Source organism: Mobula hypostoma, chromosome 8, assembly GCF_963921235.1.
Source record: "Mobula hypostoma chromosome 8, sMobHyp1.1, whole genome shotgun sequence".
Classification (NCBI taxonomy): Eukaryota; Metazoa; Chordata; class Chondrichthyes; order Myliobatiformes; family Myliobatidae; genus Mobula; species Mobula hypostoma.
In genome coordinates, this window is record NC_086104.1 from 106851796 (window position 1) to 106877156 (window position 25361).

The following is a 25361-nucleotide window of genomic DNA, read 5'->3' on the forward strand; positions in this document are numbered from 1 at the left end:
TGGGAGAAAATCCAAAAATCTGAGATGCAAAGAGACATGGGAGTCCTTGTGCAGAACACCCTAAAGGTAAACTTGCAGGTTGAGTCGGTGGTGAGGAAGGCAAATGCAAAGTTAGCATTGATTTCAAGAGGTCTAGAGAGGATGTGATGATGAGGCTTTATAAGGCACTGCTGAAGCCTCACCTTGAGTATTGTGAACAGTTTTGGGCTCCTCATGGAAGATGTGCTGGCATTGGAGAAAGTGCAGAGGAAATTTTGAAGGATGATTCCGGGAATGAAAAGGTTATCATATGAGGTACATCTGATGGCTCTGGATCTGTACTCACTGGACTTTAGAAGGATGAGAGGGATCTCATTGAAACCTCTTGAATGTTGAAAGAGTAGATGTGGAAAGCAACACTCACAACACACTGGAGGAACTCAGCAAGTCGGGCAGCATCCGTGGAAATGATCAGTCAATGTTTCGGGCCAGAACCCTTCATCAGGACTGTAGAGGGAAGGGACAGAGGCCCTATAAAGAAGGTGGGGGGGAGGGTGGGAAGGAGAAGGTTGGTAGGTGCCAGGTGAAAAACCAGTAAGGGGAAAGATCAAGGGGTGGGGGAGGGGAAGCAGGGAGGTGATAGGCAGGAAAGGTGAAGAAGGAATTGATTCCTGGGATGGCAGGACCTTGATATGATGAAAGACTGGATCGACTAGGCTTATACTCGCTGGAATTTAGAAGATTGAGGGGGGATCTGATTGAAATGTATAAAATTCTAAAGGGATTGGACAGGCTAGATGCAGGAAAATTGTTTCCAATGTTGGGGAAGTCCAGAATGAGGGGTCACAGTTTAAGGATAAAGGGGAAGCCTTTTAGGGCCGAGATGATGAAAAACTTCTTCACACAGAGAGTGGTGAATCTGTGGAATTCTCTGCCACAGGAAACATTTGAGGCCAGTTCATTGGCTATATTTAAGAGGGAGTTAGATATGGCCCTTGTGGCTAAAGGGATCAGGGGGTATGGAGAGAATGCAGGTACAGGGTTCTGAGTTGGATGATCAGCCATGATCATACTGAATGGTGGTGCAGGTTCGAAGGGCCGAATGGCCTACTCATGCACCTATTTTTTATGTTTCTATAAGGAATAGGAAAAGCACAATGGGTAGTAGAAGAGGGCGGAACCATGAGGGAGGTGATAGGCAGCTGGAGGAGGGGCAGAGTGAAACTGGGATAGGGGAAGGGAGAGGGAGGGAGTTACCGGAAGTTGGAAAATGCTATGTTCATACCAAGGGGCTGGAGACTACCCAGACGGTATATGAGGTGTTGCCTCTCCAACCTGAGTTTGGCCTTATCATGTCAGTAGAGGAGGCCATGTGTGGACATATCTGAATGGGGAAGTAAAGCAGAGTTGAAGTGGATGGCTACTGGGAGATCCTGTCTGTTGTGGCGGACGGAGTGGAGGTGCTCGACGAAGCGGTCCCCCAATCTGCATCGGGTTTCACCGATGTAGAGGAGGCCGCACCGGGAGCACCGGATTCAATAGATGACCCCAACAGACTCAAGTGAAGTGTTGCCTCACTTGGAAGGACTGTTTGGGGCCTGAATAGTAGCAAGAGAGGAGGTGTAGGGACAAGTGTAGCACTTGCGCTTACGGGCATAAGTACCAGGTGGGAGATCCATGGGGAGGGACGTGTGGACCAGGGAGTCGCGGAGGGAAAGCGGTGAGGGGTAGAGAAGGAAAGGTGTGCTTAGTGGTGGGGTCCTGTTGAAGATGGCGGAAGTTGCGGAGGATAATGTGCTGGATCAGGAGGCTGATGGGGTGGTAGGTGAGGACAAGGGGAACTCTGTCCCTGTTGTGGTGACAGGAGGATGGGGTGAGGGCCGAAGTGCGGGAAATGGAGGAGATGCGGGTGAGGGCATCATTGATAACAGTAGAAGGGAAACCACGATCCTTAAAGAAAGAGGACATTTGAGATGTCCTGGAATGGAAAGCCTCATCCTGGGAGCAGATGCGGTGGAGACGGAGGAAATGGGAATAGGGAATGACATTTTTGCATGTGGCAGGTAACTTTCAGTTGGTCCTGACAAAGAATCCCGGCCCGAAACGTCGACTGTACGTCTTCCTAGAGATGTTGCATTGCCTGCTGTGTTCACCAGCATCTTTTGTGTGTGTTGCTTGAATTTCCAGCATCTGCAGAATTCCTCATGTTTGATGTTGGGGAATAAACAGTCAACTTCTCAGGCTGAGACCCTTCATCAGGACTCATTTATTCCTCTCCATAGACGCTGCCTGAGCTGCTGAACCACTCTGGCATTTTGTGCGTGTGGCTCCAAATGACTCAAAGTTACAGGGACTGCCAGAGGAGAGGGTTAGACGACAGACCATGCAGCAGCCCAGTGTCTAACGTAGGTGACAATGTCGGGAGTCTCAGTCCTAGAGTTGTACAGCAGAATAACAGGTCCTTGGGTCCAATTAATCCATGCTGACCAAGTGCAGAACAGAGTGGGTGTAGCCCGAGCTTGCACCATTGATGAACTGCACAAATTGGAGAGGTTAGATAGATACATGTGATGAAGTTTTAAGGGTGTTGGGGAAGTAGGGAATGATTTTTAGAACTTTGCACTTTGTCAGCATGTCTTGTGTAATACCCGTCACTGCCTGATTGATTTATACCCACCCTGCGTGACTGCCTGAATGTTTTGTGTAATAACCCATCCCAAGTGACTGCCTGATTGACAAAGATAGCTGACTTCTGCATACCTGTCAAACCCACAAGGACGACTGCTTCCTTCTGTTTGCACATGCTCTGTAATGATTAACAACTCTTTGTATGGAATAAAGACCAATGCTGTACTAAGTTAGCCCCCAGAGGGAGAGGAACTCTGTCTCTCTGGTGTATGGGCTCCGAACTTCTCGCCGGCTGAGTTCGAACAAATAAACTGGTGAAAAGAATAAAGTAAAGAACTAGTTGTGGAATGGTTATTGGTGCGGCGAATTTAAGTTTACACATGGATAGAAGGGATATGGAGAATTATGGTCCTGGTGCAGGACAATGGGAGTAGGCAGTTTAAATGGTTTCAGCATGGACCAGATGGGCTGAAGGGCCTGTTTCTGTGCTGTACTTCTCTATGACTCTATAAATGAATGTTAGTTCAGGATGCTTGGAGATTCACTCTGCTGTGTTCTTTTTCACCTGTATTTAGATTTTGGATGAAGAAGCAATGTCCATCTTCAGAGTTATCACCTTCTTATTTCTAAGTGCCTTTGGACGTTTCACTGAGCAATGCTGTAAGTAATCACCGCTGATTTATACACATATCCCCTTCTTCCCTCATCCCTCACACAGGGTGCTCGGTGTGACTGGCGAACCAGTATTGTGAACACCCTCCCTTCTCCAGACCCATTCCTCACTTTGCCATCCCCTTCCCCATCTTTCCCACTATGTTCCCACAGAGACTGCTCCTCTGAACATTTCTTGTGTTCTTGTCCAGTCACCATATAGCAGGAGCATGCATCCACACAAAGATGGACATCCCCTCGACTTGACCCAACATCTATCTCTCTTCACTGTCAGTCTGCTTCCCCTCTTGAAGCCTAAGACCACAGAGTTTTAAAATGTAATCTTGCCTGAGTTCTCAATGCTAGTCAGTTTCAATGCACTTCTTTCCTTTCCAGATCAACATGGACCTTACCTGACTGGTGAACATTTCCCACACTCCACCATGACCACTCTAACTGTTCCCCTAAGCCCCCTCCTTCTCCTCCTCCTCCCCTCTTCCCCAAATAGGGAGCATCGCCCACACTTTGCCCCCCTGCTGTGTCTATACTAACTCCTCTGATCATCAACATAACAACCCCATGCCCTCATCCAATTAAATAATGCAGGAATTGGTCACTTATGTTTTATGCAAAGCCACAGTACTTAGCATTGAAAAACTTTGGAACAAAATTAACCCAACCTGTCTTTTGAGAATTGACTGGATTGAGTGCAATGTATCGCTGTTCCCCATTGCTACCTCTCCAGCTTTATTTTCCAGCAGTCCAATATCTCACCTTCTTTTTACTGCTTATATATCTGAAAACATTACTGCTATCCTCTTTATTATACTTATATTATCGTATAGATTATTTCATATTTCATCTTTCCTTCTGTTATTGCTTTTTCAGTTGTCTTCTATTAGTTTTTAAAAGTTTCCATTCCTTGAGCTTCCTGCTAAATTTTGTTACATTGTATGTCCCCCCATTTGCTTTTATACTTTTTCATTGGGATGAAATGGTCTTGCATCTTCTGAATTGTTCCCAGAAACTCCTGCAATTGCTGCTCTACTGTTCTCCTGCTCGTGTCCTTTTCCAATTAACATCGAGCAGATCCTATCTCATGCCTCTACAGTTCATTTTACTCTACTGTCATACAGATATATCTGATTTTAGCCACTCTCTCTCAAACTGCAGGATGGTTTCTTCCATACTGTGACCACTGACCCCTAAGTGTTCTTTTACCATGCTGTTAAATTCCTTTATCTTGCTGTTAAATCTGCCTTGTTGTGTTTTCCCAGCTGTCTCCGAGTCTGAGCAGGCTGCCGTTGACACCCTCATGCAGGTGTTACAAAAGAGCGCAGAGGACGACTCTGTGGACCCCGACCCCACCACCTACCTCGGCCTGCGCTCCACACACAGACACGACCAGAGAGTTGAAGAGCATTTCCTGGAGCGGCTTAAAGCAGACGCCATTCGGAAAGTGACTCAAGGAATAGGTACGGCACTGAAAGACGTTCACTCGGTGGGCATGGCTAGAGATGTAAAACTGTGAAATTGTATCAGTCAGCTGGCATACTGAGGACCATCAGGCACCACGAAGAACATAGAATAGTACAGCACAGTACAGTACAGGCCCTTCGGCCCACAATGTTGTGCCGACCCTCAAACCCTGCCTCCCATATAAGCCCCCACCTTAGATTCCTCCATATACCTGTCTAGTAGTCTCTTAAACTTCACTAGTGTATCTGCCTCCACCACTGACTCAGGCAGTGCATTCCACGCACCAACCACTCTCTGAGTAAAAAACCTTCCTCTAATATCCCCCTTGAACTTCCCACCCCTTACCTTAAAGCCATGTCCTCTTGTATTGAGCAGTGGTGCCCTGGGGAAGAGGCGCTGGCTATCCACTCTATCTATTCCTCTTATTATCTTGTACACCTCTATCATGTCTCCTCTCATCCTTCTTCTCTCCAAAGAGTAAAGCCCTAGCTCCCTTAATCTCTCATCATAATGCATACTTTCTAAACCAGGCAGCATCCTGGTAACTCTCCTCTGTACCCTTTCCAATGCTTCCACATCCTTCCTATAGTGAGGTGACCAGAACTGGACACAATACTCCATGTGTGGCCTAACCAGAGTTTTATAGAGCTGCATTATTACCTCGCGACTCTTAAACTCTATCCCTCGACTTATGAAAGCTAACACCCCATAAGCTTTCTTAACTACCCTATCCACCTGTGAGGCAACTTTCAGGGATCTGTGGACATGTACCCCGAGATCCCTCTGCTCCTCCTCACTACCAAGTATCCTGCCATTTACTTTGTACTCTGCCTTGGAGTTTGTCCTTCCAAAGTGTACCACCTCACACTTCTCCGGGTTGAACTCCATCTGCCACTTCTCAGCCCACTTCTGCATCCTATCAATGTCTCTCTGCAATCTTTGACAATCCTCTACACTATCTACAACACCACCAACCTTTGTGTTGTCTGCAAACTTGCCAACCCACCCTTCTACCCCGACATCCAGCTCATTAATAAAAATCACGAAAAGTAGAGGTCCCAGAACAGATCCTTGTGGGACACCACTAGTCACAATCCTCCAATCTGAATGTACTCCCTCCACCACCACCCTCTGCCTTCTGCAGGCAAGCCAATTCTGAATCCACCTGGCCAAACTTCCCTGGAAGCCATGCCTTCTAACTTTCTGAATAAGCCTACCGTATGGAACCTTGTCAAATGCCTTACTAAAATCCATATAGATCACATCCACTGCACTACCCTCATCTATATGCCTGGTCACCTCCTCAAAGAACTCTATCAGGCTTGTTAGACACGATCTGCCCTTCACAAAGCCATGCTGACTGTCCCAGATCAGACCATGATTCTCTAAATGCCTATAGATCCTATCTCTAAGGATCTTTTCCAACAGCTTTCCCACCACAGACGTACGGCTCACTGGTCTATAATTCCCGGACTATCCCTACTACCTTTTTTGAACAAGGGAATAACATTCGCCTCCCTCTAGTCCTCCGGTTAAAACAAAACCAAGAGCTACAACTTGCATAAATAAAACCCCAAAAGAAAGTGCATCAACACAAAGAGGCAACGTATAAGATAAAGGTGGACTGGAAGGAGAGCTGGAGACTGATTGGAGTGGTATGGAAATCAGTGGAATTGAATGTGTGAGAGATACATGCCATATGACTGATACAATACGACCCGCTCTGTGTCCCTGGTCAGTTCAATGGCTTTCCTTTCCTTGCATCTGATCACAATTGGCAGAGGTGTTGAATGGTGTCAACATCCAAGTTTGTGAAACACTTCACGTTGTCCCACCGACTGTTGATTGTAACTGACCTTGTAGCAAAGGGAACAAAGTTCTAGAACACAGAACATAGAACTCAGAACACAGAAATTTACAGCACATTACAGGCCCTTCGGCCCACAATGTTGTGCTGACCATGTAACCTACTCACGAAGCTGCCTACAATTTTTCTACCACATAGCCCTCTATTTTGCTAAGCTCCATGTACCTCTCTGAGAGGATCCTAAAAGACTCTATTGTATCCGCTTCCACCACTGCCACTGGCAGTGCATTCCACTCACCCACCACTCTCTGTGTGGAAAAACATACCCCTGACATCCCCTCCGTACCTACTTCCAAGCACCTTAAAATTATGCCCTCTCATGTTAGCCATTTCAGCCCAGGGAAAAGGCCTCTGACTATCCACATGATAAGTGCCTTTCATCATCTTATACACCTCAATGAGGTCACGTCTCATCCTCCGTTGCTCCAAGGAGAAAAGGCCAAGTTCACTCAACCTTCTCTCATAAGGCATGCCCTCCAATGCAGGCAACATTCTTGTAAATCGCCTCTACACTCTCTCTATAATACAGAACGGTCCTGGGCAGTCCACTTGGCCCACAACATTGTGCCAATTTGATACCAATTTACCCTGAATGTCCTTCAGTGTATCATTCGTCTCTCCCCTTCCCGTCATATTTGTGTGTCAGAATCAGGTTTAATATCACCGGCATATGTCATGAAATTTGTTGTCTTTGCAGCAGCAGCACAATGCAATGCATAATAATAGAGAAAAAAACAATTATTAACAGTAAGTAGATATCTTAAATCGTTAAATTATATAAGTAGTGCAAAAATGGAAATGAAAACGTAGTGAGGTAGTGTTCATGGGTTCAATGTCCTTTCAGAAATCTGATGACAGGAGAAGAAATTGTTCCTAAATCACTGAGTGTGTGCCATTGGGTTTCTGTACTTCCTGATGGTAGCAATGAGAGAGGGCATGTCCTGGGTGGTGGGAGGTTCTTAACGACCCACCAACCCACCAAGCTCCACAATCACAACTAGTTTATCATTTCCTGACAGTCATCTTATGTACAGGCACTCCTGTGCCTCACATCATTTTATGGACATACAATCATAAGACTATAAGACCATAAGATAGAGGAGCAGAAGTAGGCCATTCAGCCCATCGAGTCTGCTCCACCATTCAGTCATGGCTGATCCAATTCTTCCAGTCATCTCCACTCCCCTTCCTTCTCCCCATACCCTTTGATGCCCTGGATAATCGAGAACCTATATATCTCTACTTTAAATACACCCAATGACTCGGCCTCTACAGCCACTCGTGGCAACAAAATTCCACAGATTTACCACCCTCTGACTAAATAATTTCTCCGCATCCCTGTTTTAAGTGGGCGTCCTTCAATCCTGAAGTCATGCCCTCTTGTCCTAGACTCCCCTACCATGCAAAGTAACTTTGACATATCTAATCTGATCAGGCCTTTTAACATTCGGAAAGTTTCTGTGAGATCCCCCTCATTTTCCTGAACTCCAGGGAATACAGCCCAAGAGCTGCCAGACGTTCCTCATATGGCAACCCTTTCATTCCTGGAATCATTCTTGTGAATCTTCTCTGAAGCCTCTCCAATGTCAGTATACCCTTTCTAAAATAAGGAGCCCAGTACTGCACATAATAGTCCAAATGTGATTTCACAAGTGCCTTATAGAGCCTCAATATCATTTCACCAAAATGCATGACCATACACTTTCCAACACTTCTTTGCCCATTCCCCTAAACTATCTAAGTCTCTCTGCAGGCTCTCTGTTTCCTCAACACTACCCGCTCCTCCACCTATCCTTGTATCACCAGCAAATTTAGCCACAAAACCATTAATCCCATAGTCCAAATCATTGACATACATGGTAAAAAGCAGCGGTCCCAACACTGACCCCTGTGGAACTCCACTGGTAACCGGCAGCCAGCCAGAATAGGATCCCTTTATTCCCACTCTCTGCTTTCTGCCAACCAGCCAATGCTCCACCCACGCTAGTAACTTCCCTGTAATTCCATGGGCTCTTATCTTGCTAAGCAGACTCCTGTGTGGAACCTTGTTAAAAACCTTCTAAAAATCCAAGTATACCACATCCACCGCATCTCCTTTATCTACCATGCTTGTAATTTCCTCAAAAAATTGCAGTAGGTTAGTCAGGCAGGATTTTCCTTTCTGGAAACCATGCTAGCTTTGGCCTATTCAAGTGCCTCCAGGAATTCTGTAATCTCATCCCTAAAAATCGATTTCAACAACTTCCCAACCATTGATGTCAGACTAACAGGTCTATAGTTTCCTTCCTGCTGCCTCCCACCCTTCTTAAATAGCAGAGTAACATTTGTAAATTTCCAGTCATCCAGTACAATGCTAGAATCTACCTATTCTTGAAAGATCATTGTTAATGCTTCAACAATCTCTCCAGCTACTTCCTTCAGAACCCAAGGGTACATTCCATCAGGTCCAGGAGATTTATCCACCCTCAGACCATTAAGCTTCCTGAGAACCTTTTCAGTCATAATTTTCTCTGCACATACTTCACTTCCCTGACACTCTTGAATGTCCAGTATACTGCAGACATCTTCCACTGTGAAGACTGATGCAAAATACGCATTCAGTTCCTCTGCCGTCTCTGTGTCTCTCATTACAATATCTCTAGTGTCATTTTCTATTGGTCCTATATCTACCCTCAACTCTCTTTTACCCTTTATATGCTTAAGATATCTTCTTTGATATTAGTCACCAGTTTCCTTTCATAATTCACCTTTTCCTTCCTAATAACCACCTTAGTTTCCTTCTGCAAGTTTTTAAAAGCTTCCCAATCCTCTTCGGCTTCATTGTATGCCCTCTCTTTTGCTTTTACTTTGGCTCTGACTTCACCTGTCAGCCACGGTAGTGTCCTCCATCCATTCAATAATTTCTTCTTATTTGGAATTTATTTGTCTTGCACGTCCCTCATCTGCAAACTTACTAATCCATCCAACTACTTTTTTATCCCGGTCACTGATGTGTATCACAAACAACAGAGATTCCAGTGCATATCCTTGCAGAACACCACTGGTCATGGACCTCCAGTCTTCCATCTCTGCTCTCTGTCTTCTATGGGCAAACTAGTTGCAAATCCAAACTTGCAATTCACCCAGAGTCCCATGCCTTACTAAATCCCATGTAGATAACATCCTCTGCCTTGCACCCATCCAGCTCCTTTGCCACATCTTTAAAAATAAAAGGCTTGATCAAGTTTGTAACGCATGACTTGACCCACATGAACCCAGGTGATTGTCCCTAAGTGGGCCATGCCTTTCCAAATGTGCCTAAATCCTGCCCTTTAGTATCCTCTCCAAAAGCTTCCCTACCACAACCATGAAGATCACTAGCCGTCCATTACCTGGATTAGCTGGTCTTTAAACAACTCCTACATGTCAGACATGGACATGTCCAACAGTAACTCCTCCCAATCAACACCCCTTAGCTCCTGTCTCATCCTGTCATCATCTGTCCTCTTCCAGTTTAGTACCTTACCAAAAAACTTGATTTTATCCTTAGAAATAACTATTGTTAAGTGTAATTTCATTTTTGAATTTTAACTGTTTTCTCCCCTTGCTCTGCAGGAAGTGATCTGCCCACTGGTTCAGCTGCTCTCTACGTGCTGGCTTTTAGAGCTGGCTGTCTGGATCCAAGCAGCATCTCTGATGGTCAGGCACAGATTAATATGGTGAAAATTCTTGGAGAGAAGTTCAATATGGAGTACCAAAACCTAGGTAAGTTGTAGAACAAGACCATCACAAAGTTAAATTGCAACCAAGATTGAGCAGAAGGAACCATTTTTTGGCTTCTGCTGATACCACCACATGATTGGGGGCAAAACTGTGCATTGTGGTTAGTGCAACACCGAGTGGTTAGTGAACCAGTGAGCTGGGTTCATTTCCAGATGTCAAATTCCAGGAGTTCACATGTTCTCCCTGTGACTGTGTGGGTTTCCTCAGGGTGCTCTGGTTTCCTCCCACATTGCAAAGACATACGGGTTAGTGGGTTAATTGGTCACATGGCAGTAACTGGGCAGCACAGGTTCGTTGGGCTGAAGGGCCTGCTGAAAGGTTCAAAGGTTTATTTAATATCAAAGCATGTATTTGTTATATAACTTGAGATTCATACTCTTCACAGACATCCATGAAACAAGAACCCCATAGAATGAATGATAGAAACACTAAAGCCTCGAAACCCCTTCTCTCTTCACACAAACAGCGGCAAATGCATCTTACTGTGCTCTATCTCTAAATAAATAAAATTTGAATTAAGCACCACACAACACAAACAAGTAGTTCATCTTCTCATGGCTTTTGAAAACATGATGTAATCATTCCCATTCCTCACTTTTCCTTCAGATATTTACTCAATTTCCTCTACTGGTCACACATCCCCTTCCACAGACTCCATCAGCTTTGGAAGCTGGATTTATAATGAATGTCAGTCCTGTCATGAAAAAGAGCAGGCACTGGGCATTAAGTGGAGACGTGTTAAACCGAACTGCTGGCAACTGGTGCCAATAAGCATCAAATTGCAGAGCTAAAGAAAATGGTACATCTGCTGTAGAAATGTCTGACAACGAATTGTTTCTCTATCTTCCCCTTTTTTACTTCCCTCTCCCTACCTTCTTACTCTGATTTCTCGTCTCTTTTTCCGTTCCTGATGAAGGGTCTCTGCCTGAAACATCGACTGTTTACTCTTTTCCATGGACGCTGCCTGGCTCGCAGAGTTCCCCTGCATTTTGTGTGTGTTACTTGGATTTTTAGCATCTTCGGATTTTCTCTTCTTTGTGTTTCTTTATCCTAATGTCAGGGAAGTGTCCATCACTGAGTTGTCAAAGTTCAAATTAAATTTATTATCAAAGTACATATATGGCACCATAAACAACCCTGAGGTTCTTGCAGCCAATCACAGTAAATACAAAAAATACAGAAGATCCAGTGAAAGCCCACACTCCACAGGGTGGACAACTCATTTATTGCATCTGAGCATCCATTTTTAAAGTGTGATCGGTCCTTTTAGAAGTTTGTCAATCATTTCTCCAAAGTTATGATTGCTTCCATTTTTTTAAGCAGACTGGATAATTTTCATGAAGATTGCAGACACAAGAACAGGTCTTTCAGCTCACCATTTCAGTGGAAATGATGATGCCAACTACCTAATCTCATTTGCCTGCACATCGTCTACATCCCTCCATCCTTGTTTGTTCATGGGCGTGTCTAAACACTGCCATTGTATCTGCTTCTATCATTCTCCTATGATTCTGTCCTCCCTGTACCACTATTTTGTGCTGATTCATCCAAGCTCATCTGGACGACTGTTCTCAATCCGACATTCCCAGGAAGAGGTTGAGACTGTTCATTTGATATTGAGGAAACCGATGGATTGTTCTGAGTAATGGCTCTTAGCTACCTGGGTATTTGAACCTTTGTTCCTCCCTTTTGACCTCATGTTGTGTCTTTGCTGCGATCTTGCTTTTTTCCTCATTGTATATCATCACCACTTCCCTTCTGTCCTTCCTCCCTTCTCTCTCTCTAGTCCAAGTACTTCTTTTTTCATCACCTGCTTACTCCAGTTCACATACCTTCTGTCCGTAATCTGTCTCCACATCTCCTTCCGATCCACTGTTACCTCATTCTTTGTCACCCTGTGATCCTACGTTTTTTGTTGGGGGAGGTATTTTTTCATGCACTTTGTACCTCTTGACTTTGTTTCACTCTCAATGGTGATTGCAGAAACCAGGGCAGTGCTCTTGCCCTTGTTTACTCTGGTCGTTTTGCCCCTTCAGTTGTACCATGGATGAAACGCCAAGCTGCTCAATTGTCTCAAAGGCTGCAACTAAACACCATGTTTCCATATTGCAGGGTCCCACGGACACCCTCTTACAGACTTCTACCAGATCTCCTTAGCAATGCTGGCGCTCTGCATTGAAAAGCAACCTGTCCAAATCCCCTTTGTGGATAAAATCTACAGCAGGGTTATGAGTCACAAAGATCCATTTGGAGAACATTTCTTAATTGGTAAGTGTAATTTACTGAGGCACATTTCATCTAAAGTGTTATAGTCAATAGGTTTGAATTGTACCAGCTTAAGTAAATTAGTTCCGAGTGAGTGAACGGATGACACTGACTTCTGACCTGATGCAGAGACACTAACAGCCTGGCTAACCTTCTGAATTTTGTCATAGAAATAGAACGCAGGGTCATTACATTGAGGGAGAATGAGCTGATTAATACTTCTCCCTGATTGCAGACTTAATGAAGGTTCTTGACCCAAAACCTTGATGGTTTATTCTTCTCTGAAGATGTGGCCCAAGCTGCTGGGTTCGTCCAATATCCTGTGTGTTTTGCTCAAGATTTCCAGCATCTGCAGAACCTCTTGAGCTTAAGACTTGCACTGCTGATTGCTTAAAACAGTAAGAGGTGATCACATTGAAATATACAAAATCCTTACAGGTCTTGCCAAGTAGATGCAGTGAGAGAGAAGTGTTTCCCTGGGCTTCAGGCCAAGAGCCAGGGGGTAACAGATTCAAAATAAGGAGGCAGAGAGATGGTGACCTCTGAGTTGGTGAATGTTCGGAATTCGCTTTCCAAGAGCACAGTTCAGTCTCTGTTGCTGACTTTACTTAGTGCATTAATATCCAGGGAATGGGAGGGGTACAGGAAAATGGTTCAGCAGTTGTGAGGGTCCGAATGGCCTATTCCTGCTTCAACAGATTGCGCCTTTTTTTTAAATGCTACCTCAATCTAGGGTGGGAACTACACACTGAGCCTGATGGTTAAATTAAGCAGGGTATCTGCTGGGTATCTAATTCAATATGGCTTGTTTCATATAAAAATAAGACCATAATTTATATGATCAGAACTAGGCCATTTGGCCCATCGGGTCTGCTCCACCATTTCATCCTGGCTGATCCATTTTCCCTCTCAGCCCCAATCTCCTGCCCCTATCCCTTCCTGCCCTGACTAATCAAGAATCTATGAACCTTTGCTTTACATATACACAATGACATGGCCTCCAGAGTGCCTGTGGCAATGATTTCCACAGATCCACCACTCTCTGGCTAAAGAAATTACTCCTCATCTCTGTTCTAAAAGGACACTCCTCTATTCTGAGGCTGTATTATCTGCTCTGTGACTCCCCCACCAGAGGAAACATCCTCTCCACATCCACTCTAATGAGGTGCTTCAATATTCGATAGTTTTCAATGAGGTCACCCCTCATTCTTCTGAATTCCAGTCAGTACAGGCCCAGAGCCATCAAACGCTCTTCATACGACAAGACTTTCAATCCCAGAATCATTTTTGTGAACTTCCTTTGATCTCTCTCCAATATTAGCACATCATTTCAAAGATAAGGGGCCTAAGACTGCTCAAAATACTCCAAGTGTGGCCTTACCAGTGGTTTATAATGTTACGTAAACGGCAACAATGAATATCAATCGAGACAGGTTATATAAAAACAACCAAGCATTTATTAAACACGTGTAAATGACAAGGGAAAAAAAACACAAAGGAAAACTTTAACTGGAAGTTAACAGATTTGCAGCCGTTCACCAACTCGCCACTCAGCTCTAGTTCTTAAAGCGATAACTTCAAAAGTCCAACAGTTTTACACATTCAATTGGGAGAGACTTCTCTGGAGAAGGATTTCTTCACAGACGCACCTTTACTGCTGGTTCTGTCCACAGGATTCACGATGCCGAAAATAAACAGTTTAAATCGACTGACCTTAAATTCCTTTAGAGAGAGAGAGCACCTTTTTGCATGAACTCCTTGCTCTTTCTGGCAAGAGTTATCTCTATGCAGGTACTCCTCCAAAGAAGACTCAATAAGGTCGATTCTTTATTAAACTGCCAAACGATGCCGACTTCTCTCGATCCTTCGATAAATTCTTCACTCTCCTTTCAACTGTTGGAATTGAGTAAATTGGCATATCCAGCCACAAATTTTCAGTCCAAATAATAAGGTATTTTGCAACAGAACACACAACCATTTTAAAAATGAAACTGCGTCACCAAAAACAAACACACAACAGAAACAGAGATACAGCACGTTCTACCCAGAAATCTACAAACTCAAAAACCCACTGCATCACCTGGGTCGACCCTTATATAGTCACGGGGCACATGTCATCACGTGACCTCATATCGGCAGAAAAATCACATCAGGTGACCTCCAAAAGATAATTACATCATTCTCACATCATGTAACAATAAAGCCTCACCATTATATCCTTGATGACTCAACCTGCAAATTAACCTTTAGGGAATCCTGCACAAGGGCTCTCAAGTCTCGTTGGACTTCAGATTTTTAAAATTTTCTCTCTATTTGAAAGTAGTTTATGTTTTTATTTCTTCTACCAAAGTGCATGACCATACACATCCCGACACTATATTCACTATCTTGCCATTCTGCAAGTCTAAGTCCTTCTGCAGCCCCTCTACTTCAAAACTACCTGTTCTTCCACCTATCTTCATATTGTTTGCACACTTTGCAACGAAGCCATCAATTCCAAGTCATTGACATATAACATAAAAAGAAGCAGTCCAAACACAGACCCCTGTGGAACACCACTAGTCACTGACAGCCTACCTGAAAAGGCTTCCTTTATTCCCACTCTTTGCCTCCTATGTCTTATTCTGCACCCATGTCTTATTGTCTTACCTTTGCAGTCCTGATGAATGGTCTTGGCCGAACATGTCACTCATTATCCTTTCCACAGATACTGCCTGAACTCCAACATTTTGTATGTGTCACTCTTCTTCCAGAAATGCACCAGACAAATGAAAAAGTGCAGGGTGTTTGGGCAACAAGAAGGCCATTCAGTCCATTGAGTAATGCTGACCTTTTGTGCCACTTGTTCTCAGCTACCCTCTCCCTGCACTGAATGTTGCTGTCACGTTTTTGTACTTTCCTCCAGGAAGTGTGGATGCACAACAGCAGCATTCTGCTGGTCCTTCACCACACGTTCAATAGGTTCTTAAAACAGGAATTATCTGTCTACTGGAACGCAGACAAAGCTTCTCATTGTATCTCAGTCCATGTGCCAACCATGATGCAAAACCAGTTGTGAAGAGTTCAGAGAAGGTGCTGTACCCAGTAGACAGCTAATTCACAATCGCTTCTTTCTGAAGCACAAATGCTGGAAATCTGGAGCAATGCACACAAAATGCTGGAGGAACCCGGATAGTCAGGCAACTTCTCTGGAGAGCAATAAACAGCCAATGTTTTGAGCCAAAAACCTTCATCAGGACATGGAACATAGAAATCTACAGCACATTACAGGCCCTTCAGCCCACAAGGTTGTGCCGACCATGTAACCTACTTTCAAAGCTACCTGGAATTTTCCTACCACACAGCCCTCAATTTTGCTATGCTTCATGTACCTATCTAAGAGTCCATGGAGGTCTATCTAAGTCATCCCCCATGTACCTATCTAAGAGTCTCTTCAAAGACCCTATTGTACCCGCCTCTACCACCATCGCTTGTAGTGCATTTCATGCACCCATCATTCTCTGTGTGGAAGAACTTACCTCTGACATCCCCCTTGTACCTACTTCCAAGCACCATAAAACTATGCTCCCTTGTGTTAGCCATTTCAGCCCTGGAAAAAAGCCTCTGGCTATTCACATGATCAATGCTTCTCATCATCTTATACACATTCCTCAGGTCACCTCTCATGCTCCGTTGCTCCAAGAAGGTCAAGTTTACTCAACCTATTCTCGTAAGGCATGCTCCCCAATCCAGGCAACAACCTTGCAAATCTCCTCTGCACCCTTTCTATGGTTTCCACATCCTTCCTGTAGTGAGGTGACCAGAACTGAGCACAGAGAACTGTCCCAGAGTGCTTAAGGAAGTAGCCCAAGAAATAGTGGATGCATTAGTGATAATTTTTCAAAACTCGTTAGATTCTGGACTAGTTCCTGAGGATTGGAGGGTGGCTAATGTAACCCCACTTTTTAAAAAAGGAGGGAGAGAGAAACCGGGGAATTATAGACCGGTTAGCCTAACGTCGGTGGTGGGGAAACTGCTGGAGTCAGTTATCAAGGATGTGATAACAGCACATTTGGAAAGCGGTGAAATGATCGGACAAAGTCAGCATGGATTTGTGAAAGGAAAATCATGACTGACAAATCTCATAGAATTTTTTGAGGATGTAACTAGTAGAGTGGATAGGGGAGAAGCAGTGGATGTGGTATATTTGGATTTTCAAAAGGCTTTTGACAAGGTCCCACACAGGAGATTAGTGTGCAAACTTAAAGCACACGGTATTGGGGGTAAGGTATTGATGTGGATAGAGAATTGGTTGGCAGACAGGAAGCAAAGAGTGGGAATAAATGGGACCTTTTCAGAATGGCAGGCAGTGACTAGTGGGGTACCGCAAGGCTCAGTGCTGGGACCCCAGTTGTTTACAATATATATTAATGACTTAGATGAGGGAATTAAATGCAGCATCTCCAAGTTTGCGGATGACATGAAGCTGGGTGGCAGTGTTCGCTGTGAGGAGGATGCTAAGAGGATGCAGGGTGACTTGGATAGGTTAGGTGAGTGGGCAAATTCATGGCAGATGCAATTTAGTGTGGATAAATGTGAGGTTATCCACCCTGGTGGCAAAAACAGGAACACAGATTGTTATCTGAATGGTGGCCAAATAGGAAAAGGGGAGGTGCAACGAGACCTGGATGTTAAAGCCAATTCTGATTCTCTTTCTAATTCTACGTTGTAGATACAGCCTCCATGACTGTCCTTGCTCTCACATGCATACACGATCGCAATGATCTTGATACCATGGAAAGACGCCACATTGAACAAGCCATCATGCTCTTGTTGCGTCAGCTCCTAAGTTACCAGGAGATGAATGGTACCTTTGGGACTATCTACAATACTGGCCTTGCTGTTCAGGTGAGTTAAAACTGGCAAGTAACACTTACACCGTGGGTAGTGAGGCACTCGTTACTGGTGACACCGATCCTGTGGTGGAGTGAGGGAGGGTGGGTGTAATCGTGACCAAGGACAGCAGAGCAAACTGAGAACGTTGGATGACCTATGCATTCCACACCTCATCTGATTTTCCCCTTCCTTTATTTCAAATCTGGGTCAGAGTTAATTCTACACCTTACTCTGCACTTGTGTTCAGCACCGTCCGCAGCTCTCTCGTTACAGAACTGCTACGTTTAAGAGGCAATTATACAGGCACGTAAATAGACAAGGCAAAGATGGACAAGGTCCTAATGCAGGCATATGGGTTAGTATGGATCTGGTATGATGAAGGGCCTGATTCTGTGTTGTACAACCCTGATTCTACGACTCTCAATATCTGCACTATTCTGTTCAATACATTATTTCTCAATAAAGGTAAAAGTTCAAGTGACTTTGACCAGGTCAGAAGGTGGAACACCAGCTGATCAGAACATCATTCCCACTTGATAAACATCCCCCTGTCTGATATCCAGTTAACACAGTGAAAGTGTAACATATTTCACTGCTGGCCAAATTCATTCAGTGGCCAAATGTCCACCAAATGCATTTCTTTGAATTATATTGGATATCGTTCTGAATATCTTTTGTCTTCTGTTTCCAGGCTTTTACTGAACACAAAAAACTGGAATTTTCTCTCTTCCGTTGCCCAAAAAATTTGCAGCTCTTGGTCAGCGAAATCTATAAAGGGTCATTTAACACAGTGCGTAAAGCTTTCCCGGTCCTTCTGGCTTTGGAGGGAAAGTCACTGTTGCACGTTGGAGACCCCAGTTGTCATTCCCGTCGGGGTGAGTATGAAAACCATGATATCAACATGTGTTAAAGGAATCATTAAACAAACTCTTAGAAATAACTGAATTGACAGCCATTATTCAGATGACAACACCTTGCTTTTGACAATCAGTGGCAACTGTATTTGATACATCTGGGACCTGGTGTGTTCTTCTGCTGCTGTAGCCCATCCACTTCAAACTTCAATGTTTAGTGCATTCAGAGCTGCTCTTCTGCACACCACTGTCATAACGTATGGTTATTTGAGTTACTGTCGCCGCCTTCTCTCATTAACAAGGCATTTTCACCCACAGAACTGCCACTTACTGGATTTTTTTTTCGCACCACTCTGTAACCTCCAGAGATTGTCATGTGTGAAAATCCCAGTAGATCAGCAATTTCTCATATAATCAAACCACTGAGCTGAAGTTTCTGATGATCTTCCAGTAGAAGTTTGCAAACCCCAGGAACTGTTTGCTTTAGATACTGGGTGGTGGTGGTGGCCATTCTCTGAATGCCTGGGTATTGATGGGGTCCATCTTGAGTTTGTCATTGGAGATGATGAAACCCAAAAATGAAATGGTTGTCATGTGAAACTCAGACTTCTCCAACTTGACATAAAGTCCATGGTCTAGAAGACTCTTTGAAATGTCACAGACATGAGTGACGTGCTCCTCTATGGACTTTGAGAAGATGAGGATATCATCCAAGTAGACGAAGGCATACTTATGGAGAGTATCCGGGAGCATGTCATTGATAAAGGCTTGGAAAATGGCTGGAGTGTTCACAAGGCTGAAGAGCATAACTAGGTACTCGTAGTGCCCAGTTGGTGTATTGAATGTAGTCTTCCCTTATATGGACCAGATAGTATGCACCCCATAAGTCTAGTTTTGTGACTACCTTGCCCCTGGAGCAGCTTGAAGGCTGTATTCATAAGTGGAAGGGGGTGCGCAGCCCTCCAGTGAAAAATGATATTGTATCCGTTAAATAGGGGCCGTGGACAATTCTGATTTGATGGAGTCGAACATGAAAGCACAGAGGAACATCTGGAGAAATTTCTGAAATGCTCGTTCGCTGCTGTCGTTACTGCGCGGTCTGGATTCTTCCGGAGGGAAGACCTCAATATCCCTGGCTTTGCCTGCTGTTGATGACCGAGATTGAGGTCGAATTGTTCGGACAGAGATGGCACTCAGTAATCGGTGTCAGAGAGCTGATTCGGAGACTCAAAGTTTTCGGATGACTCAGAGATGGATTGTGGTCGGGAATGGCAGGGAGAGTTTTTCTTCCTTCTCCCGTCTACGTGAGATGTGGGACATTTGAGAGACTTTGAACTTTTTACAGTGCTCATTGACTTCTTCATCAAGTTATGGTATTGTTGCACTGTTGTAACTATGTGTTATAATTATGTGGTTTTGTCAGGTTTTTCAGTCTTGGTCTGTCCTGTGTTTTGTGATATCACACCGGAGGAAATATTATATCATTTCTAAATGCATGCATTACTAAATGACAATAAAAGAAGACTGCGTGTCTTCATAATCTTTATACTTTATTGTCGCCAAACAATTGGTACTAGAATGTACAATCATCACAGCGATATTTGATTCTGCACTTCACACTCCCTGGATTACAAATATTAAATATTAAAGATACTAAAAATAGTTAAAATTAGTAAATATTAAAAATTTAAATTATAAATCATAAATAGAAAAATGGGAAGTAAGGTAGTGCAAAAAAAAAACCGAGAGGCAGGTCCGGATATTTGGAGGGTACGGGCCAGATTCGGGTCAGGATCTGTTCAGCAGTCTTATCACAGTTGGAAAGAAGCTGTTCCCAAATCTGGCCATACGAGTCTTCAAGCTCCTGAGCCTTCTTCCGGAGGGAAGAGGGACGAAAAGTGTGTCGGCTGGGTGGGTCGTGTCCTTGATTATCCTGGCAGCACTGCTCCGACAGCGTGCGGTGTAAAGTGACAGAAGATTGGTTTATGTGATGTGCTGCGCCGTGTTCATGATCTTCTGCATCTTCTTTTGGTCTTGGACAGGACAACTTCCATAGCAGGTTGTGATGCACCCTAGAAGAATGCTTTCTACGGTGCATCTATAAAAATTAGTGAGGGTTTTAGGGGACAGGCCAAATTTCTTTAGTTTTCTCAGGAAGTAAAGGCACTGGTGGGCCTTCTTGGCAGTGAACTCTGCTTGGTTGAACCAGTCAGGTCATTTGTGATATTGACCCTGAGGAACCTAAAGCTTTTGATCTGTTCCACTTGCGCACCACCGATGTAAATTGGGTTGTGCGGTCCGCTACTCCTTCTGAAGTCAACAACCAATTCCTTCGTCTTGCTGACGTTCAGGGATAGGTTATTTTCTTCGCACCATGCCACAAGGTTCTTAATTTCCTCTCTGTACTCAAACTCATCATTACCCGAGATACAGCCTACAATTGTTGTGTCATCAGCAAACTTATATTTATATTGAGTTTGATGGAAACTTGGCTACACAATCATGGGTGTACAGTGAGTACAGCAGGGGGCTGAGTACACGGCCTTGTGGGGCACCGGTGTTCAGAGTGATTGTAGAGGAGAGCTTGTCCCCTATTTTTACAGCCTGGGTCCTGTCTGTGAGGAAGTTGAAGATCCAGCTGCAGATCTGAGTGCTAAGGCCCAAGTTCCAGAGCTTAGGAATCAGTTTATTTGGAATGATGGTATTAAAGGCAGAGCTGTAGTCAATGAAAAGGAGCCTTACGTATGCGTCTTTATTCTCCAGGTGTTCTAAGGAGGAATGTAGGGCCAGAGAGATGGCATCTGCCGTTGACCTGTTGCTCCGGTAGGCGAATTGCAAAGCGTCGAGGTTGACTGGTAGGCTGTGGTTGATGTGTGCCATAACCAATCGCTCGAAGCACTTCATAGCAATTGATGTCAGAGCTGCAGGTCAATAGTTATTCAGGCATGCCGCCTTGCTCGTCTTCAGCACTGGGATTATTGTTACCTTCTTAAAACATGAGGGGATCTTAGACTCAAGCAAGGAGCAGTTGAAGATGTCAGCAAACACTCCAGCTAGCTCGCTTGCACAGGCCCGGAGAACCCGTCCCGGGACGCCATCTGGGCTCATCGCCTTCCTTGGATTTATCTTCAGTAAGGCCCTTCTAACGTCCTCCTCGGTGACGATGAATCTTGATGCCACCAGGTCCGGTTCATCCGGAGGGAGTGGGATGCTCCTCTTCTGTTCGAATCTTGCGTAGAATACGTTAAGTTTGTCAGGAAGAGAAGTGCCACAGTTATTGATATTCCCAGCCTTTTCTTTGTGTCCAATGATCTCATTTAGACCCTGCCATAGTCTACTGGCATCCCTCTGGTTAGCCTGGGATTCCAACTTGGCTCGATATTGCCTCTTGGTGCCCTTAAGGGCTTTCCAGGGTTCCAGGAATCCACGCCTGGATTCTGTGTAGCGACTGGTATCCCCGGACCTAAAAGCCGCAGCTCTAGCCTTTAAAATGGACTTGACCTCAATTCATCCAAGGTTTCCGGTTAGGAAATACCCGGATCTAATCTAATCTAATGATTCTTGGTTGTTATGCAGTTTAATCCCCTATAATACATGCACAGTCACAGGCTCCCATCCTTCTTTTGTACAAAGAATAGCCTGCACTGACAGGTGAGGTGAAGGGCCAAATGGGACCTGTGTGGCAAGGGCCTCCTTTATAGATGCCTCCATTGCGCTGCTTTCTGGGCCACAGCGTGCAGGGGATGAGTACTGAGCAGCAGGTCTATCGTACGGTTGTAGGGGACGAGTGCCGGGCAGCAGGTCTACCGCACGGTTGTAGGGGACGAGTGCCGGGCAGCAGGTCTACCGCACGGTTGTAGGGGACGAGTGCTGGGCAGCAGGTCTACCACACGGTTGTAGGGGACGAGTGCCGGACAGCAGGTCTACCGCACGGTTGTAGGGTCGGTGCGGTGGAAGAGTTGAGGCCTTTCCCTCGCTGAAGACCTCCTCAGACTCCTTGTAGACAGAAGGAATATTGACCGGCATGGGTGTTGCCATCGCCTCCAGACCTTCCTTCAAAGACAACTCTTGAGGCTTCCAGGGTGGCATGGGTGATTTGACAGATTCTCCCTTGACTCACAAAGCTTATTCGTGGCAACGGGGTCAAAATTAGAGTCCAAATCCCCATTCATAGCTTCAGGCGAAGGCAACAAGCCATTACAGATGGCCTTTGCGCCCCCAGGAGCACACTCAAAGTCTGCGTTTCAAAGCCTTCCCTTTCGTTGGGATCTGGTTTCTGAATCTAATAGGCTTCGGGTTACCTCGAACTGAAGTCTGTCCCCTTGCTGGTCTTGGTCTCAGGAAATTCTGGGAGTCAGAACACCACACCACAAACATACCCTTTTATAGCTACTGGACCAAGCACTGATTCTCCCCTCCCTCTAATCCACGGATGGGTTATGCTGGGACAGTCAAGAGTACCCGAGGTTCAGGGTTATCAGTGGAGAGTCAATAATGTAGAAACTAATGTCTCCCACATAGTCCCCTGTTCTTATTTGCAATACCACAGTCTGTTGGTGGATCTGCTCAGAACCCAGTGAGCGGCTGTCCAAGACAGTTGCGGGCAAGGTCTGGCTGAACTCTCGCAGCGGAATGTCAAGCCACATGTGTTGTTCCTAAGTCCAGAAAATTACTCGCTGCCCCAGAGTCCACAGAAGCCTTCGTCTGCCCCAAGGTCTTACCCCAGGTGAACTTCACCTTCAGCATAACAGCAGAATCTGTAGGACTGGGAGTAGTGACAACTACTGTCAGTCCTCCTGATACTGGATGGTCTTAGCGGTCCTCAAGGCTGCTGTAGCTTCGGACGTTTAACCCACCCACGATATTAGCAGCCGCCTTGCTTCCAATGCCGGCACCTCTTGTCGACGGAGAGCCTCGTGTAACTGATCTGCGTGGGCTTGACAGATTCCTGATCAGGAAACGGGCTGGTCACTCACGGTCCGAGACCTGGGGGGGGTGGGGTGGGGGGAGCTGGGGAGTGAAACTGCAATGCACTGAGGTCGGGCTTCAGCCTCGTAATGTCGTCCCTCTTACGCTCTGCCAGGTGATTGTTAAACAGATGGACTGGTTGTTGAGGACAACTAAGTCGCCTATTGGCTCTCCCAAGGTGAGAGCATCAATTAGCTCATCCCAGAGCCCGGGACAGTATGGAGTGGCCAAGGCTTCCCACTCGCTTGCGCCAGAGGTCAGAACTCAATAGGGTTGTCAGCCGCTGACCGATGTCCCCGATGCAGCTTCAGCAGAACGCCTCAGGCTCTGTGTGTGCCAGCAGGATGATAAAATACCTTTCTCAGGGAGACCATGAATTCCTCCAAATCCACTCAAATCTCTGACCTTCCTTCCCAACGTGCAGTGTCCCTTGTGAGGAGAGGAGAGAGATCATGAAGGCCACTTTTCCAGTTCCGAAGGGAACCAGGACGGCGGAGCTGGAACACCAATGAGCATTGAATGATGAAGCCATGGCAAGAACTCGGTCTCCGTTGAATCTCTCCGGGGTCAGAAGATGTACTGGCACAACAGGGCGACCAGCAACCTCAGCTGAGCAACTCTGGCATCCTCCTTGTGAGAGCTGGCACACGGCGGCCTGGAGACACATTATCAAACCGGATTGAGAACTGAGCACAAAACAAACGCCGGGTGAAATCACTAGTAGGGCTTATGATTGAGCACTGAGCCCCAATTCAGGTGTTCCTTAAATACTCAATTCTCGGTACCCAAAACATGATTACCAATTAGCGGAGCCATCCTGAACCCTTAAGGGGGCTGTGCCAGCTACCTGTACTCCGGAGAGTTAGAGCGTCCAAACCCCGGAAACTGGCGCTGTTGGTAACGTCTTCTACCAGTCCTGTTCATTCACGTTTGGTCCGTAAGCCTCTGTATGCACAAACTTCTCTCTTCCTTTCTGTTTTACTACTTGTTCAAACTAATTAGGTTTCAAATTAATAAAAGACATTCGGTAAACTCTTGATAGCTTTGTACATCATATATTGAAATCTCCAACTTTACTAATTATGAATCAGAATTGAGATATTGTTTTTCTCTCTCAGATAATCTGCCTGAAGATGAAAATGAGAAGTGAAACAAGGACCAAGAGATGAAGACCAGGATGCTGTTTTGGTCCATTACATGGAAAGGATACCTTGTAGTTATATAGTTGGACCATAGAATGGCATTTGATTACCACGTCATGCTAAATTCATTAAACCCTGTTAATCACTCTTCCTCCAGACCCTGACCAAATCCTACCTTTATGTGCCTGAAACGGTGCTTAGCACTGTTAACTCATGAACACGCCTGTGCTCTGTGCCTCACCTCCACCCTGACAGCGGTTTGCAGGGATCCTCCACTGCGTGTGTGTTAAATCAATAAACAGCCTCTCGCATCTATGTTGCATTTATCCCGTCTCGCATTAAATACCTGCTCTCTTATACTGGACATTACAATCTCTGGGGAAAAAAGACACTGACTACCTACTCTACCTATGCCTCATATGTTTTTTAATAAATTTAAATGTAATTTCCCTCCAGCCTCCACCACTCGAGAAAATAAAACAGCCTCAGGCTGCCCTGATATTTTTTATTTATTCACTGAGATACAGCACAGAGTAAGCCCTTCCGGCCCTTCGAGCTGTGCTGCCCAGCGATCCCCAATTTAACCGTGGTGTAATCACGGGACAATTTACAATGAGCGGTTATCCTACCAACTGTGGAAGGAAACCGGAACACACCGGACACCCCTGTCAATTTGTATGGCAACTTTCAGTGAGTCTCGATACCAAGATCCCTCTGTATGTCAGCACTGTTAAGGATCGCCCCTGTTACTGTGTTCCTTCTCGCTATGTTGGATCTCCCAAACTGCAACACTTCACCTTTGCCAGATTAACCTTCAGCTGCAATAGATCTATGTTCTGCTTTATCCTTTGGCAGTCTTCCATGCTATCCACAACACCGCCAATCTTTATG

General features: G+C 45.1%; 1 protein-coding gene across 1 annotated transcript in view; it reads left to right on the forward strand.

Moving 5' to 3' along the window:
* The window catches only part of LOC134350194 (transcobalamin-2-like), a 28839-nt gene extending 4076 nt beyond the window's left edge, over positions 1-24763 (forward strand). The window contains exons 2-8 of the mRNA XM_063055177.1: positions 3183-3267; positions 4536-4733; positions 10199-10348; positions 12479-12634; positions 17343-17518; positions 18198-18381; positions 24447-24763. Of these exons, the coding sequence (XP_062911247.1) occupies positions 3201-3267; positions 4536-4733; positions 10199-10348; positions 12479-12634; positions 17343-17518; positions 18198-18381; positions 24447-24478 (963 nt within the window). The 5' untranslated portion in view covers positions 3183-3200 and the 3' untranslated portion in view covers positions 24479-24763. The remainder of the gene's footprint in view (positions 1-3182; positions 3268-4535; positions 4734-10198; positions 10349-12478; positions 12635-17342; positions 17519-18197; positions 18382-24446) is intronic.
* Positions 24764-25361: the final 598 nt, after the last annotated feature.